This window comes from Telmatherina bonti (assembly GCF_933228915.1).
Source record: "Telmatherina bonti genome assembly, chromosome: 15".
In the NCBI taxonomy this organism is placed as follows: Eukaryota; Metazoa; Chordata; class Actinopteri; order Atheriniformes; family Telmatherinidae; genus Telmatherina; species Telmatherina bonti.
The window spans coordinates 31,052,404-31,069,521 of record NC_136613.1 but is presented as its reverse complement, the minus strand read 5'-3'; the positions used below and the strand labels follow the sequence as shown (position 1 = coordinate 31,069,521).

General features: G+C 40.3%; 1 protein-coding gene across 10 annotated transcripts in view; it reads left to right on the top strand.

Moving 5' to 3' along the window:
- Positions 1 to 4,267: 4,267 nt before the first annotated feature.
- obsl1b (obscurin like cytoskeletal adaptor 1b) overlaps positions 4,268 to 17,118 on the top strand; it is a 40,707-nt gene continuing 27,856 nt past the window's right edge. For 4 of the 10 annotated variants that reach the window (XM_079254111.1, XM_079254109.1, XM_079254106.1 and 1 more), the window contains exons 1-11: positions 4,268 to 4,556; positions 7,306 to 8,418; positions 9,748 to 10,017; positions 12,700 to 12,960; positions 13,044 to 13,355; positions 13,446 to 13,712; positions 13,803 to 14,078; positions 14,250 to 14,525; positions 14,787 to 15,062; positions 16,379 to 16,648; positions 16,754 to 16,828. In XM_079254111.1, the coding sequence (XP_079110237.1) occupies positions 7,404 to 8,418; positions 9,748 to 10,017; positions 12,700 to 12,960; positions 13,044 to 13,355; positions 13,446 to 13,712; positions 13,803 to 14,078; positions 14,250 to 14,525; positions 14,787 to 15,062; positions 16,379 to 16,648; positions 16,754 to 16,828 (3,298 nt within the window). In that variant the 5' untranslated portion in view covers positions 4,268 to 4,556; positions 7,306 to 7,403. The remainder of the gene's footprint in view (positions 4,557 to 7,305; positions 8,419 to 9,747; positions 10,018 to 12,699; positions 12,961 to 13,043; positions 13,356 to 13,445; positions 13,713 to 13,802; positions 14,079 to 14,249; positions 14,526 to 14,786; positions 15,063 to 16,378; positions 16,649 to 16,753; positions 16,829 to 17,118) is intronic. The other 6 variants (XM_079254103.1, XM_079254108.1, XM_079254105.1 and 3 more) reach the window with 5 other exon arrangements.

Below are 17,118 nucleotides of genomic sequence, written 5' to 3'. Positions count from 1 at the left end.
GTATGAGAGAGATTCATCCATAGTCCTGGTGACCATCAACTTCACTGCTCAGAGAAGGAGAAACTACTCAACTTGTAAATGTGAGTCTGTCTCAACAGCAATCTCAGTCTTGTTTTTATTTTTTAACTCAGTGATTTCCTCCAGTGGATCCTTCATGCAGGTGGCTTGGCCTGCTTGGTCTGCAGGGCAGTTGCCGTGGTAACTGCCCAAGTCTGGGTGGCTGTAGGGGTCCTGCGCTGCAGCTCTGTGGCTGTGGTGTGGATCCCGCCCTGCCCTGAACTTGGTGGTTCCTATGGTGCTGCCCTATGTGGCCACGCTGATAGACCCCCAAGATACCATATCCTCACAGCAGCATCAAGCCAGATGTTTTTATTCTTTTCATACTTTTATGCCTACATTTCAGTTAAGAGAACATAATGAGAGATGGGAGTTCATGTTTCTGCAAAATGGGCTAAGGGTGTGTACATCTGTGTGAAAGAGAACTATAATGAGGTGTGTGTTTCTAAATTGCTGTTTTGTACTATAATCTGCAACAGCTTTTCTAATCCTTTTTCTTTTAATGTGTATAAATTGTTTTTTATAATGTAAAGCACTTTGTGTTTTGCTATGTATGAAAAGTGCTTTAGAATAAAATTTAATTCGAATTGATGACAGAGGTCAAACAAAAAATAAATAACCGAATAGTTTAACATCAAAATCACAAACTCTGATAAGACACCAGGTACACCTCTTCAACTGGCTCCACTGTTTCACCCCAAAATCAGAATATTATCACAGACCACAACATGATGTCACAACAGGACACTTCTGTAGGAGACACTTAATTCATGTGCTGAAAGTGCACAGTTAAAACCAAAACAGCATGTGAACACTGGGCAAGCTGTTGATATTTCATTTCTACCGCATGGCCATGACTTGATTATTTTGCTGCCACATGTTCAAAATTCATGGACAAGGCTGCATAATGCGTGGCTCTGAAGTAACAATCTGTAGCCAAGTTGTTGTTGTTCCCTTTCGGCTTGTCCCTCTGAAGGGGTCACCATAATGAATCATCGCTAAGGTAAATTGGCACATGTTACACCCCTTATGCCCTTCCTGACACAACCCTCCACATTTATCCGGGCTTGGGACCAGCCTGCACAATCCGAAGGCCCACACAGGAATCGGCGACCATCTGGTTTCAAGATATGCGGGTCTACCACAAGACAAGCGGCTCTACCTCCAAGACGAGCGGCTCTACCAAAAGATGAGTGGCTCTACCACAAGACAAGCAGCTCTACCTCAAGACAAGTGGCTCTACCACCAAGACAAGTGGCTCTACCACAAGACGAGTGGCTCTACCACAAGACAAGTGGCTCTACCACCAAGACATGAGGCCATACCACAAGACGAGTGGCTCTACCACCAAGACATGAGGCTCTACCACAAGACAAGTGGCTCTACCACCAAGACATGAGGCACTACCACAAGACGAGTGGCTTTACCACCAAGACATGAGGCTCTACCACAAGACGAGTGGCTCTACCACCAAGACATGAGGCTCTACCACAAGACGAGTGGCTCTACCACAAGACAAGTGGCTCTACCACCAAGACAAGTGGCTCTACCACAAGACGAGTGGCTCTACCACAAGACAAGTGGCTCTACCACCAAGACATGAGGCTCTACCACAAGACAAGTGGCTCTACCACCAAGACATGAGGCTCTACCACCAAGACATGAGGCTCTACCACAAGACAAGTGGCTCTACCACCAAGACATGAGGCTCTACCACAAGACGAGTGGCTCTACCACCAAGACATGAGGCTCTACCACAAGACGAGTGGCTCTACCACAAGACAAGTGGCTCTACCACCAAGACATGAGGCTCTACCACAAGACAGGTGGCTCTACCACAAGACGAGTGGCTCTACCACCAAGACATGAGGCACTACCACAAGACGAGTGGCTCTACCACCAAGACATGAGGCTCTACCACAAGACGAGTGGCTCTACCACAAGACAAGTGGCTCTACCACCAAGACATGAGGCTCTACCACCAAGATGAGTGGCTCTACCACCAAGACATGAGGCTCTACCACAAGACGAGTGGCTCTACCACCAAGACATGAGGCTCTACCACAAGACGAGTGACTCTACCACCAAGACAAGCGGCTCTACCACCAAGATTTGTGGCTCTACCACCAAGACAGGTAGCTCTCCCACCTGAGCCATGCCATTAACAATCTGTAGCCAAGTAGTAACAAATGGTCACAGGATATTTGTTTTATTCCTCTCAATGTCACCAGATGGGCTCCAAATTAAGGTGTAGAAAAAAAATGGAGAAAAGTTTCAGTAGATATTCTATTCTATTATATTCTATTTAATGAAGACCATTGATAAGTGCTCATCAGACTGCTGTGAGCGCAGTTAGACACAGGTGTTGCCACGTAGTGCTAGAGAATGTGCATATTTTTATTGTTGTTGTTTTTGTAGCTCACTTTGAGTCTGTGATTACCTGCAACAGGCTCAGTCTTCTAAATGAACTGTATTTAACAGAAATAATGGTGTTGAATAAGTTAAATATCATGTGCATTTGTTATAAAAGCTTAAAATTAGACAGTTCCCAGTTTGACTGAGTTTGTCTTCCATCATAACTCTTTTGTTCCCATGTTCATTTTCCATGAAAATGGCTTAAACTTTCAAAACCTAAGGTATCAAAGTTGGGGGACTTTGAGAACAAATGGCTAAACTGTGCCACAGTGAGGATGTTTGAGACTTCACCTGAACTGTACTCAAATCTCTCTAATTATGTTTTGTCAGAGTTGGCCTTTGCACAGGTAATGCTGGCATTTAAGAGTTTGGAGCTACGCTGTGTCATTCTTTTCATCCTAAAATAGTCTTTTTGTTGTTTTTTTTTGTAGGCAGGTCTGAAACTCTTTCACATTAGTGCCATCTTTAATTATTCTTTCTCACTAACACATGTATACAGACACTTATATGTCTCAAGAAATATCCAAGTGTTTCCTTCATCTACCAGACGTAGTCAAAAAATCGTGTCTTTGCAAAGAAATATGCATTTTATTATGTGTGTGAAGGTTGGAGCAGAATGCTAAAGACTAGACTCAGCACTTAGAGGACTGAGGGATGAATATTTGATGATCAAAAATGTTCTGACTGCATATAGCCTCAAAAGAAAACAGAAAAATAAGCATAAATGATCTTTCTTTAAGAAAACAAGCTGTACCCTTACAGCTAATTCAAGAAACAAAGTGTGTCAGGAACAAAACACTTTAATATATACTTCTATGTGATCTACCTTTAGTGTATAAATGGCAGTGCTTTTAGCTCCAACTCAGTCTTGGTCACAAAACGTTTGCTAACCAGCCAGAGGGGGTCTGAGGTGGATCACATTACTTCCAACAGCTGAAATCTGTGGGAGGTGGGAGTGTCGAGTGTGGGGGCCACTAAACAGCTGAAAGGACCCTCCAGCCAGGGCTAAGGACATGTTTAACAATCACAGAACAGCTTTTACAATAAAGAAATGTTCAGCAAAGTTCTCGCTTCACACACAGCGCAGCAGTGCTCATCCCAGAAAACAAACATGGATCTGTGAGCAGGAGCCTGTCCATTAAAACAGAAGATAAATTAATCAAACCTCCGCTAAGAGCAGCAAATCAGTGGTTTCAGTGTTCCCATCACATGCCCAGCTCAGTTAAATACTTCACTTTAAAGTAAATTAGATATATCGTGAATATGAGAAGGTTTAGAGGTAGAGTGAGCAGCAGCAAACATGGTGACTGTGTCAACACAGAACGTGTCAGATGGCTGCCAGGATGCCTGCGAAGCATGAATGAAGCAGCTGATTCCAATAAGGAAAAGACAGGCATGACATTAACACATGTGGAGGACTAGTTATTGCATCTGTAAATGCATCAATAATAGCCAAACAGATTGATTTCAATTATCTGGACTTAAAGTCAGCAGCCTGTACCAGTTTAAAGTAAAATATTAGAGACTGTGTAAATTTAGAGTCAAATAAATGTTGGCAGTTTCAAAAGATAAGCTATCAAATATGTAGAGGCCAAAAGATGACTCCTCTAAGAGTTTTATTGCAAAGCTTGAAGTAAGCTAAGTGGTCTGCCCTGTACTGGCCACCTGAACTATCTTTAGCCCCTGCTGGCAAGTGAATGGAAGTGCCTGACTTATCCTCACTGCTGTCATCAAGGCAGACAGTATTTTTAGGGGACAGCAGCAGCTGCAAAAGCATTTAACAGTATTCCATGAACAATGACACTTGGGGTGTCTAAGGCCTGAACAACACTGAGATTGGGGGACCACTCTGAAGCCGGTGTGGACGTTTAGGTGTCATTTTTTTATCCTTCTGGCTGGAGAAAAGTCTGCCAGGATGGATTGGAGAGGATCTTCTGAGCTTTGAGGATAGCATGTGTTTGAATGCGAAGTCAACTTGGGACACTGCTGAGCCTTCAGGAAACGGGTGGCATTGCTCCTTAACTCGGACTGCGATTGCAAGCGCGGAATGTATGTTGATGATCGTTCCTGGCGACTGAAGCGAGGTAGGGCATGTGAGGGGTGCACAGCTTCACAAGGGGCAGGGGTCATTCCAATTAAATCAGATAAGTAAACACAGGGGTTAATCTCCTCTCTTCAAACCTCTGGAGGGACTATTGAAGATGCTTAAAGTGCAATGTCTAAATTGTGTAATGACATACCTCACAATGTTAAATCATGTTTTTGAATTTTGAACGCAAACATGTAAGAATAAGACAAAATAGATTCCTTCAAAACAGAAAGTGTATTGCATGAACAACTATGTGGCAAATGACATTCTTTAAACTTTAATATTCAACAAAGGAGAGTGACTTTTGCATTTCTCAGGGAATACAGATAGTTAGACAAATAAAGAAATACAAAGATAAAGTTTCCAACTTCACTTATCTACTGCCACTAACGTTCAGTCTGCAACAAATAACGTATCTGACCATGAAGAAACTGAATTCTTTAAAACCTCATGATTGATTTCACAGGAAGTCTGTAAGCTTCTTGATCATTATCAGCTTTTGAAAAGCTGCAGCCATAGCTTCCCTGATGCTGTTCCGAGTTGAAGTGTTACCATAGAAATCTCCCATTTGAGAGGAATCTTCAGGTTTCCAACAGGAAGCAGTTGCATTCTGAGATGAAGGTCATGTACATCTGCAGATTTCTTTATCTTCACATTCAGAAGCTGAATTCCAGTCTGCAACTGGCTCCTTTTTTATGATCTCTGCCCACATCAGCAACCCTCCTCCACCTAACTGGCACCTGACTTTAAGTAAATGTTTCCACATGTCATCCACCTGCTGCATTAGGAGCCGAGCCAGTAACTCACATCCTCTAATACATCCTCTTAAAAATCTGCATCCATGTAAACCTCGGCCTAAACTCAAAGCCTCTGCTTTGAAACTCCATAAAGCTCCAATGTCTACCTTTATTATCAAGGGAATGCCTCTGAAAGCTTCTACAAACAGCAGGAAGGTACTTTATGAAATATGGCGGCACTGGAGTATAAAAGGTTTAGTTTTCTTGTTCTTAATGTTTTGTTTTCCTTTTTTAAGCAAATATTTAAGTTTAGTTTTCAGAACACAAGACAAGATCTGTTTGGTAGTCAGACCTCATTATAGTTTGTACATGTACACTATGTAGACAGTAATGTTAAATATAGTTTACTTAAGGCCACAACTCCAGTAATCAAACAAAGTTTTCACCTCTTAATATTAAACATCTAATTGAGAATCAAATGAATAAGATTTAAAGAAGGAAAATTAATTTGTTTATTTGAGCAAATGTAGTCTTTTATTTCTTTTTCTGAATACATTTTATAAAAATAAGCAAAAAAAAAATAAAAAACACCTAAGAATGAGACACTCTGAGTTGGGTAAATGTATTTTTTCTTAGCTGCTTAGGTGTCAGATACATTGATGCTTTAAAGATATGAAAGAACACAAAACCATACTTGAACATGTCTTTATTATTTGAGTGTAATAAGCCAATAACAAAGTATTACCACCTTTACTACTGATTTATGAGCTTACGTTTCATGCAGTCTATAAGTAAAACATATCTATAGAAGTAAAGTTTGTGACATGTTGTTGTAGAAGCCTAATGGTAATGTTTCAGAAAGTCTTGATTCTTTGCTGCTGGTCATTTCAGCTCTTATCCAAAACTCTGTGGGGTGTAATGATGGGAGAATTGGTGGCTGTAAAACACTTTTCTTTGTTGATCATCTTTTAGACTTCATGCATCTACTGTCAAAATTTCAATGCATCCCAAGACACATACACTCAGCTCTTTAATCTTTAGCCCACCTAAGGGCAGTTGGGAAAAAAGTCCATTTTTATTTTTATTTTTTTTTACTTTGAAGTCTTTATTTGGCCTTTTAACAGAATTAGAAACCAAAATAACAATTGATTACCATGTGATTGAAGTGTAGGTTTGCTTGCTGTTGTTGATCTGGAGGCAGGATACAAGTATCAGATTGTGTACAAACAGGGCTCTACAAAGTTTCTACCATTAAGTGGTGCAAAAGGTCTCAGAGTCTGTATATATCAGATGTGGTATGTTTGGCTTTCCAAGGTTAAAGGATAAAATACAGAATACGTAAAGGAGAATTTCCAGAGATAGATGACTCAAACAGATTTACATATAAATGACTGTTTCAGCAGCATTAAATAAAAGAAGTTTGACCAGAGGTGACAGCAAACAGAGATAGAGACTGTTACAGTGATAGTTCAGAGTTTTTTTTACAGCAAGTCCTCTTTAGTGGACGGGTTGAGAGTTTTTGCTGGTGTTTGTGTCAGCCTGCAGGTTTTTGAGTCGTCTTTGTGATACCTGACACACACCCTCTCTCAGGTCTTTATTTAGGGTTTACTATATTAAGCACTTTCCCATTGAAATACAGCACCAGCTGTACTGGCTATGTGTTGTGGCTGCTGCTGCAGTGGGACTGTGCTGTTCCGCCTCTCACTGCCAGGCTGTGTTTTTCTCTCATGCAGACACATCTAATTCAATTAGTCCTAATAATCATTGCATCTGTTTGTGCTGAAACACATGCACTCAAAGGAGGGGGAAGAGAAAGTGTTGGAATGATAATAAGAGTTAATTTCCTTCCAGATACCTGAGAATTGTAAAATGTACTATTGATGAGTGAATCATCTCCTACATATGAGGAAAGAAGTTAATTATGATACTTTAATTTTTTTTCCCCAATAATCTAAGGTACATGGACTGTTTCCCATCAAATAACACCTTTGTTATGTCTCTCTTTAGAACCTTACAGTGCAGAAGTTGGACAGTCTTGCTTCGGTGAATAACCCCCTGTTACACTGGACTACCTGAGGTGAAGAGAAACTTTCTGAAAAGCAGACATGGACGTCTTTGGTGGTGCACCACGTTTCTTAGCCTATCCAAGACCCGTAGTGGTCCATAGTGGGACTGATGCAGTCTTAAAGTGTCAAATTGGTGGCGATCCAAGGCCCGCTGTCATCTGGGAGAGGAACAATGAAAAGATTGATCCCCAGGGACGATACAGGGTCTTTGAGGATGGCAATGTTTACAACCTCATTATTTCAGCTGTTACAGTTGAGGATAGTGGCCAATACATATGCAAAGCAAAGAACACCATTGGGGAAACATATGCAGCTGCAACGCTTAAGGTGGAAGGTGAGGCACAAGAACTGGAGCTCCGAGAAGAGAAAAAGCCACGATTTCTCATCAAGCCCCTTTCCACTCGTGTTGGCCGAGGGGAAGATGCTGTCTTCTCCTGTAAGCTTTGGGGAAGTCCACGACCAGAGGTAGTTTGGGAAAAGGACGGCAGAAAACTCAATGAGATATTTGAGAGCACGCATTTCAGCGTGGGTTACCAGGACGGTGGATGGTTCCAGCTCAAAATCTTTAAGACTCGAGCTCCAGATGGAGGTGTATATACATGCAAAGCTAGAAATGAGTTTGGGGAAGCACTGGCAGGAGCTGTGTTGCTTGTTGATGCGGGGCCGGGACATGAAGAGGAAGGAAACCGGAATGGCTACACAAATGGCCACTGGAAAGCTCACCAGGGAAAACAGCGGAGCGGCAGACAAGTGCCAAACCGACTAAAAGACGACTCCATGACCAAGTCAACAAAAGTTAAGATGTTTGCAGTGACTGAAGGAAAACACGCAAAATTCCGCTGCTTTGTGACTGGTAAACCCAAACCAGAGATAATCTGGAGGAAAGATGGCAGGCTCATTCTGTCTGGAAGACGATACTTGTTATATGAGGACAGAGAGGGATACTTCACACTTAAAGTTCTGTATTGTAAGCAAAAGGATAATGGCGTTTATGTCTGTGCTGCATCTAACACTGCAGGGCAAACACTCAGTGCTGTACACCTCTCTGTCAAGGGTAAGTCTAAATTATTTACAGTGGTTCCAGAATTTTCTATTGTGCAAATGTGAAGAAAAAGTAAATGCAGATGCGGTCCGAGCCTGTGATGCCTGTTTTTCCGTGAGTAAAGGAGTGAGTAGGGAGTGGTGCGCTCTTGGATCAAATTTCGGTCCATTTGATACAAGGATGATGTCAGTGAGACAAAAAAGTGCACTGAGATCATTTATTGGGTTAAGTCCAAAGAGGGATGGGGAAACTGAAATTTATAAAGGTGTTATGGCTAGATTATGTCATGCCTCACCATGGAAACCTTACAAATACAATGTCATACAATCACCTGAAGCATAGTAGCTAATCATTTCTGCTACAAATCTAACTCTTCAGTCATTCTTACTTTATGACCCATTTGGATCTCAAAAATCCCTAAATCTGGGCTTTATTGAGTGGAATGTTTTTGCATCAACTGTCCAGTTGGACCACTACTATGTGATCTGTTATCTAATAATCCTGGACATTTATGAAATTCATTATTAAATGGAAACTTGACCCCTAAAATGTCTAAACCAGCAGAGTTCATTAATCTGACTTTGATTTCAACACCAACATGATGTCTGCAAAGTCACTTAGCTTCTGAAAGGTCTTGGGGTGGGTGTCCATGTGACGTCCTTTAGAGAGGGATTGTGTTTCTTACATGGGCCAGAGAAGTCCAAACTCATGGCACCATCAAAGTAAAACAGTGTTTAAGTAACAGATAGAGACAATTATGTTGATGGGATTAATAGTCATTGAAAAAACATTTTAACTGAGTGGCTGAGTGGCATTTTAACATGAAGGCTATTTAAATGGAGGTTAGTGGACCAATGGTACCAGCGGTCAGTTGTGTGTCTAAATGGTCTCATAAAAATGTTAAGAAGATATGGAGATGAAGAGCTTTGAACACAGATCACTAAATACGGTCCACATTCTGTTATTTACAACTGTCTGGTACTGTCTGATGGTGTCAGTTACAAACAGTTTATTCCCTATCTAGCACCCCAATGTGTTTATAACCTTTCCATTCCCCAACTAAATTAGTCTCTTGTCTCACAATTTTCTCCATCTTGTTTGTATAATTGGAATTTACTCTGAATCATATTTCAATTTGCAGCATTACTACAAGGACATGGATGGTTTGTGAGTTTTCGCAAGCTCAAATTGCTTAAACTATGTACACTAATAAAGTGCTAATAATGTCTTTCTATAGATAGAATGAAATATGAGTATCTTAATTTCTTTCTTTTTTGTCAACCTTGGCAGAAGTTGTATTATCTAAATGAATGTGTTGCTCTTCCTCTTCTTTGATCTCAGAGCCACCGGTACGGTTCAAGCAGCCTCTCATTGATCTCGAAGTATGGGAACGAGATTTAGCTATTCTTGAGTGTGAAGTTCCAGAAGACTCTGTTCCCATCACATGGTATCTGGAGGACAGACGACTGCAGCCAGGGGCCAAATATGGAATGGAGGAGTGGGGAACAAAACGACGACTTACTATCCGTGACATTGGAGTTGATGATGATGGGATTTACCTCTGTGAGATGCCTGATGGGGGTAGAAGTATAGCAGAGGTAGCTGTAAAAGGTAAATCAGTTTCTAATGTCATTCATTCATTTTCATACCCACTTGGTCCAATTCAGGGAAGTTGGACCTTATCCCCGCAATCATCGGGCAAGAAGCAGGTACACCCTGGACAGGTCACCAGTCTATCCCAGGAACTTTCTAATGTCTTGCCTGACAAAGCTGAAGTATATGATACTCTTTTTGTGTTATATGTAGGTGTGGGGAGCCTATGAATTCATGATTAAATTGGGTTAATTTCTTCCCATGTTGGCAAACCTTATTTAATGACCTTTTTAATCACTGCTAATCAGTCATCACTGCTAACAGTAAGTTTTGTAAAATGATTGCATTGCCCTGGGAACAGTCCCAAACCTAAAAGAGCAAATACTTAGAATAAGATATAAATTGGTGACAAATTTAAAGAAAAAAAAAAAAAACAACTCAAAATACAACCTTTGAGTAGGTTGTAAAGCCATCACAAGACGTATGCAAAATTAAAATGTGTTTTTCTGTAAAGTTGAGTTATTGGTAGGACAGAGACATTATCTACAGAGGAAGGGTTTATGGAGACCATCTGACACAACTGCAAATTGATAATGATTTGCTGTACTTGTCATTAACCACACAGGCTCCTTCACAAAGTTGTTTTTACTGGGGATGGGCTGATTGTGAATTTTTATTGGAATACATAAATCTGATGCCATAGTATATCCAGTCTTTTTCTTACATTTGTGAAGATATGTGTATTTAATAATACACTTTAGTAGAGGTGTATTGAAATACAAAACTCATAATGCAAAACAAACTACAAAGCAGGGGTAACAAAACAAAATACTCATCATACAAAATAAAAACTGAAGAAAATTACGTGATGAAGATAATTAATTAATTTGGACAACAATTTGGACAGTGTATCTGCTTTGCTCTAGAATTAAATAATGAATGTCTTGTATCTTGGCTTTTATTAATATATATATATATATATATATATATATATATATATATATATATATATATATATATATATATATATATATATATGCCCTGCGATGGACTGGCGAGCTGTCCAGGGTGTACCCTGCCTGTCGCCCAAAGCCAGCTGGGATAGGCTCCAGCTTCCCCGCAACCCTGAATTGGAATAAGCGGTTCGGAAAATGAATGAATGAATGAATATATATATATATGTATATATATATATATATATATATATATATATATATATATATATATATATATATATATATATATATATATATATATTCTGTTATTTACAACTGTCTGGTACTGTCTGATGGTGTCAGTTACAAACAGTTCATTCCCTATCTAGCACCCCAATGTGTTTATAACCTTTCCATTCCCCAACTAAATTAGTCTCTTGTCTCACAATTTTCTCCATCTTGTATGTATATATATATATATATATATATATATATATATATATATATATATATATATATATATATATATATATATATATATATATATATACATATTGCATATATATATATATATATATATATATATATATATATATTTACAGGGTTGTACAAATACACAATATATAATCTTACTCTCGCACTGATATTGATTGGGACATTTTTGAATGAAAGTAGACATCAAACACATGGCGCACGTTTTGAAGGCTGGATGAAGAGACCACCAGACCCCAGACTCTCTCCGATGGTAGAGGAAGGAGCAAGGCAAGAACCCTGCGGAAAACAATGAGATGCCCGGCCAAGGCTCTGTCCAGCATGGACTAAAACAGCACTGACCATTCATAAACCATTTGGAATGAGTTAAAATTGACATTTAAGAAGGTAGTTTGCTGCAGATCTATAGTGCAGTCATGGCTGGTTCTGAATGAGCTGCTTCCCTATCTTCCTAGTACTGGTAAGCACCACTGAATCTCTTAGTGGTACGCAGTACTGTACCTTTCCACCTTACTTGGTACAATGAGTGTCTCTAATCTTCTGACTTACGGGTGCTGCTATGGTACAAGATCGTCAAACTTATCAGTCTTAGTGTGCTGCCCCTTTCTCTTGAAACTTTTTTTTTTTTTTATTTCAACCTTTATTTTATGCAACTTGAATCTTATATTGTCATTTTTTTATTTGGCAAAATTTTGTGTAACAATATTTCTTACACCCCTACACATAAGAATGGTGTTCTGTCTGCCAACCTTTACTTGCTTTTCTTTGCTCGTATGTATGTTTTTCATGGCTGACTTGTGTGTTTTGTGTTTGTTTGAAGCATTGTTTGTGTATGGTCTCTGAAATTATCATTGGGCTTTTGCCAACTGTGGTACTGCAATATTTGAGTAACTGGTAGTGGGACCTACTTGACCAGTAAAGTCACAAAAATAATGGAAATTGCAGACAAGCTTGTTGACATAAACTGAAATGATCTGTATCTTCACAATCTATTATTGCCACTGCACAGGGACAAATATGCTTGGGCAAAAGCTGAATAACAAATAACGTATTTATATTCTACAATTCAGCATCATCAGGTAACAATTGCAGTACAATTACTGCAATTGTATGTGAACAACTACACCTGCAAAAAAAAAAAAAAGTTAAAAAAGAAAAATATTCTCAGTCAATCCTAGAAGCTATCAGACAAATTCATGGTAAACAGGTTACCAGTCCATTATAAGGGCCTTACTTTGTTAATCTGAACCAAAACATTCATGTTGTCTTGCAGGTACAATTTTGCGGAAGCTCCCAAGAAAAGTGGATGTCTTGGAAGGTGAAAATGCCGCCTTTTGTGTTGAAGTGGAAAAAGAAGAGATGGATATACATTGGTATAAAGATGGCATAGAGCTGCGTGAAACCCATCAGACCATTCTTAAGTCCTTCGGCCGAACTCACATCCTGGTTTTTGTCAACACAATGCCCCAAGACTCTGGCCTTGTCACTTTCCTTGTGGGCAGATCTAAGACCTCCTCTCAGTTACGAGTGAAAGGTGGGCTGATTAATCAGGTTGGCATGAAAACAAATTAATGGTCTTACCCACAGAAACATGTGCATCATGTGTTTTTGTTTCAGCGGCCAGACATTGTCCTCCCAGTTGTCCAGTGGGAGTTCAGATCAACACTGAGCGTGCTAATGCTGCTCTTCTCTCATGGGTTCCTGCTCCGGACTCACGAAAGAACCCCCCGTCTGGATACGTGCTTGAACGACAAGAAGTAGGCACTGGCTCACAGGAGTGGCTTCAGTGTCTGACCACTGACTCAGCAACCTCTGTGGAGATCCTTGGTGACAGCGTTCCATGTGAAGCCGATTATCGTTTTCGCATTTGCAGTGTGAACAAATATGGAAAAAGCAACAATGTTGAGTTTCCCAGAACTGTTCACTTAGGTAACTTAGGCTATTCTGATAATAAGTTGTGTTCAATCAAGAGAAATGTAGTTTTCCTGATCTACCGTGACATGTTATTTTCTTCTCCAGTTCCTGTGGCCAGAATACAAGCTCCTTTACAGGATGCCCTGGTGCCAGAGGGGCAAGATGCCCTCTTCTCCATTGAACTTTCTGCTTCAGTTATTGGTACGTGGTTCTTAAATGGGACTCAGCTTCAGGAGGATGAGCGTTTTTCAATGCGTCGATCAAGAACACACCAATCTCTTCGCATTCGAGGAGTACGTGATACAGATAATGGAGCTGAGATTACGTTCATTGCTTATGGCATCCGGGATTCTGCAGCACTATATATTCAAGGTATGTTTTCTGTGCATGTGATCATTTATGAGTTTTCTTTTTATATATATTCATGGAAAAAAAAATCACTAACTTATGTGAAATTTGCAGCTCCGCTGGTCAAGTTTTCACCACTCTCTGAAATGGATCGAAACAAATTTGTTGAAATTGGGAACCCCATTGTGCTCTACTGCGAGCTGTCTGACCCTGCAGCTCCAGTGCACTGGTACAAGAATGGGGTCGAGCTACAGACAATTGAGGGTCTTCACATCCAATCAGAAGGTACCATGAGACGAATTGTCATTCAGTCAGCTGAGTTCTCCCATTCAGGCGTGTACTGTTGTGATGCCATCGACGATGTCATCAGGTTCAATGTGGAAGTGGAGGGTGAGTGGTTGGAGTTTTTTTCAGTTGTGTTTTCCACTGAAACTAACCATCTTCACGTCACTTGTATGCACTTATCTTTGTTTTCTTACAATGAAAAGATGCATGTTTTTCTTTCACGAAAACACAAGTTTTACAGCTTATTGATCCATTGTAATATTTAAATGTCCATAGCACCACCTGTGAGGTTTTCAGCAGTTCCTGATGCTGAGAGGAGCAAAACCATCCAAACAGGCTGCCCAGTTGTTTTACAATGTGAGCTCTCAGATCCCTCTGCCCAGGTGCACTGGTACAAAGATGGGTCAAAGCTCCATCCTGAAAGTGGAGTAGATATTATAACAGATGGCTTGGTGAGAAAACTGGTTGTCCAGTCAGCAGAAGTTGCCCACGCTGGCTTGTACTGCTGCAAGACAAAAGGTGACTCCATCACATTCAGTGTGGACATCAAAGGTGATTTGTTTACCTTACATCATGTGAAACATTAACAAGCTCCATATTCAGGAAAGCAGCTAACTCTTATGACACTCTTGTGTGTTGTCTGGCGCTCTGTTGCCTTTCTTCTTGGCACTAATTCAATGTGCAGCTAAGTTTTCATCTTTCACAAGACTACAGCATGAAAGCAATTTATCTGCCAATAAATGGATTGTAATAATCTAAATGACTGGCATGAGGTTGATTTAAGGTTGACATAAAATCTGAACATGTCTGTAGCTCCACCTATGAAGTTCTCAGCTATCCCCGAAGACATGAAGACCAAGTCGATAGAAGCTGGCTGCCCTATAGTTCTGCAATGTGTGGTGTCCGACCCTGAGGCCCAAGTGTGCTGGTTCAAGGATAAAACACAACTCATTCCAAGCCCTGGAACAGAAATTCACTCAGTTGGCAACACAAGGACATTAGTTATTCAGTCTGCAGAGTTGTGTCACTGTGGTTTGTACAGATGCACCACACAAGATGATACCGTGGAGTTTCAAGTGGAAATCAAAGGTGACTTTACACTTCTTATCTCAAGCGCTTATATTATAACCCAACCCCCTCTTTCTATGTGCTACTAACAATCCCTGCTTCAACAATACGGTTTGAAGAACTGTTTCATGCACATAACCTTAAAGAACCGTTAATCCCTTTGGCAATGACTGTTTACGTTAACTCATTTTGTGACTCCTGTGGCTCTCTTCAAAACTAAAAGTCTCCAAAGCCCTTTTATATATCTTCTGCTCAGCAATTACATTTTTGTAAGGTATCCATTTCCACTGCCCTGAGTTTATTTAGCTGTCCTGAATTCCCAATGCTAGCTCTACCAGTGACCTATTCTACTATCTTTGATGCTGAGAGAGCCAAGTCACTTGAAGTGGGCCAACCTTTGATGTTGGAAGTTAAGGCTGCAGATTCCACTGCGCCTGTCTGCTGGTATAAAGACGGTAAAAAACTCTGCCTGCAGAAGGGCTGGGAAATACAGAGTAATGGTACGTCAAGGAGACTCATTATACCATCTGCTGAGCTCTTGCACTCAGGGCTATACAGCTGTGAAACCTCTGATGACATTATCCACTTCACAGTGGATATTAAAGGTGATTTTATTTTTATTAAATCTAAATTGCTTCATTTTTAAAGTAATTTGTAGAGCTTTATGGAGACTACATGCAACTAAGGCTTAAGATGTGCATATCCTTGGTGCTTTGTGTGATGGTGCGACTGTCTTAAACCATAGTCAAAATTAATCCCTACTCATAAAATTAATACATAAATGAAATCAGTCTTTAAATGTGAGATATTATCCTGTTTTGGGAAGCTAAAGCTGTAACCCCTTTCTTCAGTGTTTAAATTTGAACTGTTCAGTCCAGTTATGTTATGAATCATCATCTTTAGCTCCAACGTTGCCATTGTCGCCCTCACTGGAGGTTGTGGAGATGCAGTCACTCGAAGCAACCTATCCCCCTGAACCAGCCCGTGACACCTCAGACCCTGCTTTCCAGGTGTCATGGCAGAGGGAGACAGACTCCTATTTTAATGGCGAGTCTGCTTTTGAAATGGGAGGCATCAAGGAGACGCTTGTTATTGAACCAGCTCATCCTTCAAACTCTGGAGCATACTACTGTGCAACAGCAGATGATGTTGCCCAATTAATAGTAAACAATCAAGGTGATCTTTTTATTTGCAATGTGTTTTCTATGTGTAGCTAACTAACTCTTTCTTGTTTTAGCTCTTTCTACATATCTGTCACACTATCACTTTAAAGTTAGTTTTTTCGCTAAAACCTAGGATGATGTGCACTGAAATTATGCCCCAATGATTGTTTGTAGTGTCACCTCCAACAAATCTACTTGACCCCGATGAGAAGACCAAGTCTGCCGAAGCGGGCTGCCCAATTGTTCAGCAGTTTGAAATTTCAGATCCCATTGCCAAAGCCTGTTGGTACAAAGATGGAACCCAGATATATCCAAAAAGGGAAGTTGGCAGCGAGTCACAGAGCAGCAGCCAAATCTTGCTGTTCCAGTCGCAATACGTGTCTGACGATAGCAAGTTTGGTTATGATACGCCTGGTGCTGCACAGCTAAATGAGGACATGAAAGGTGTTTACCTTCATTGTACCAGCATATTTAAGCATTTAAAAATGTAGTTGCATTCGTAAAGCTGTCACTCAGCTCATTGTTTTCTCTTTGGCTTTGTCCGAACAGCAGGGCAGTGTCACTATGGTGATGAGATTGGTGAGGTAGCTGATGCATCAGCCCAATACACTGTGGATGTCAAAGGTGATTTGATATTTCAACATCAGTCATCCATGTTAACCCAGCACATAAATGCCACTAACAGTAGTGGTGTATTTCACTGTTAGCTCGATCATCTGAGCCATCTGTAAATCTTTTTTTTTTCTTTTTAGAAAATTGCTTTGTATCACATTGTCATCCCTGGTCTCAGGTCATTTTACTGCTGATGTTTTGGCTCTTAATCATAAATGGTTGTTTTCGTAGATGTGTAGCTGCTGGTCATACTAACATTATATGTTGTGTCCGTTGATTCATTCTTCATTTAACATCCATCT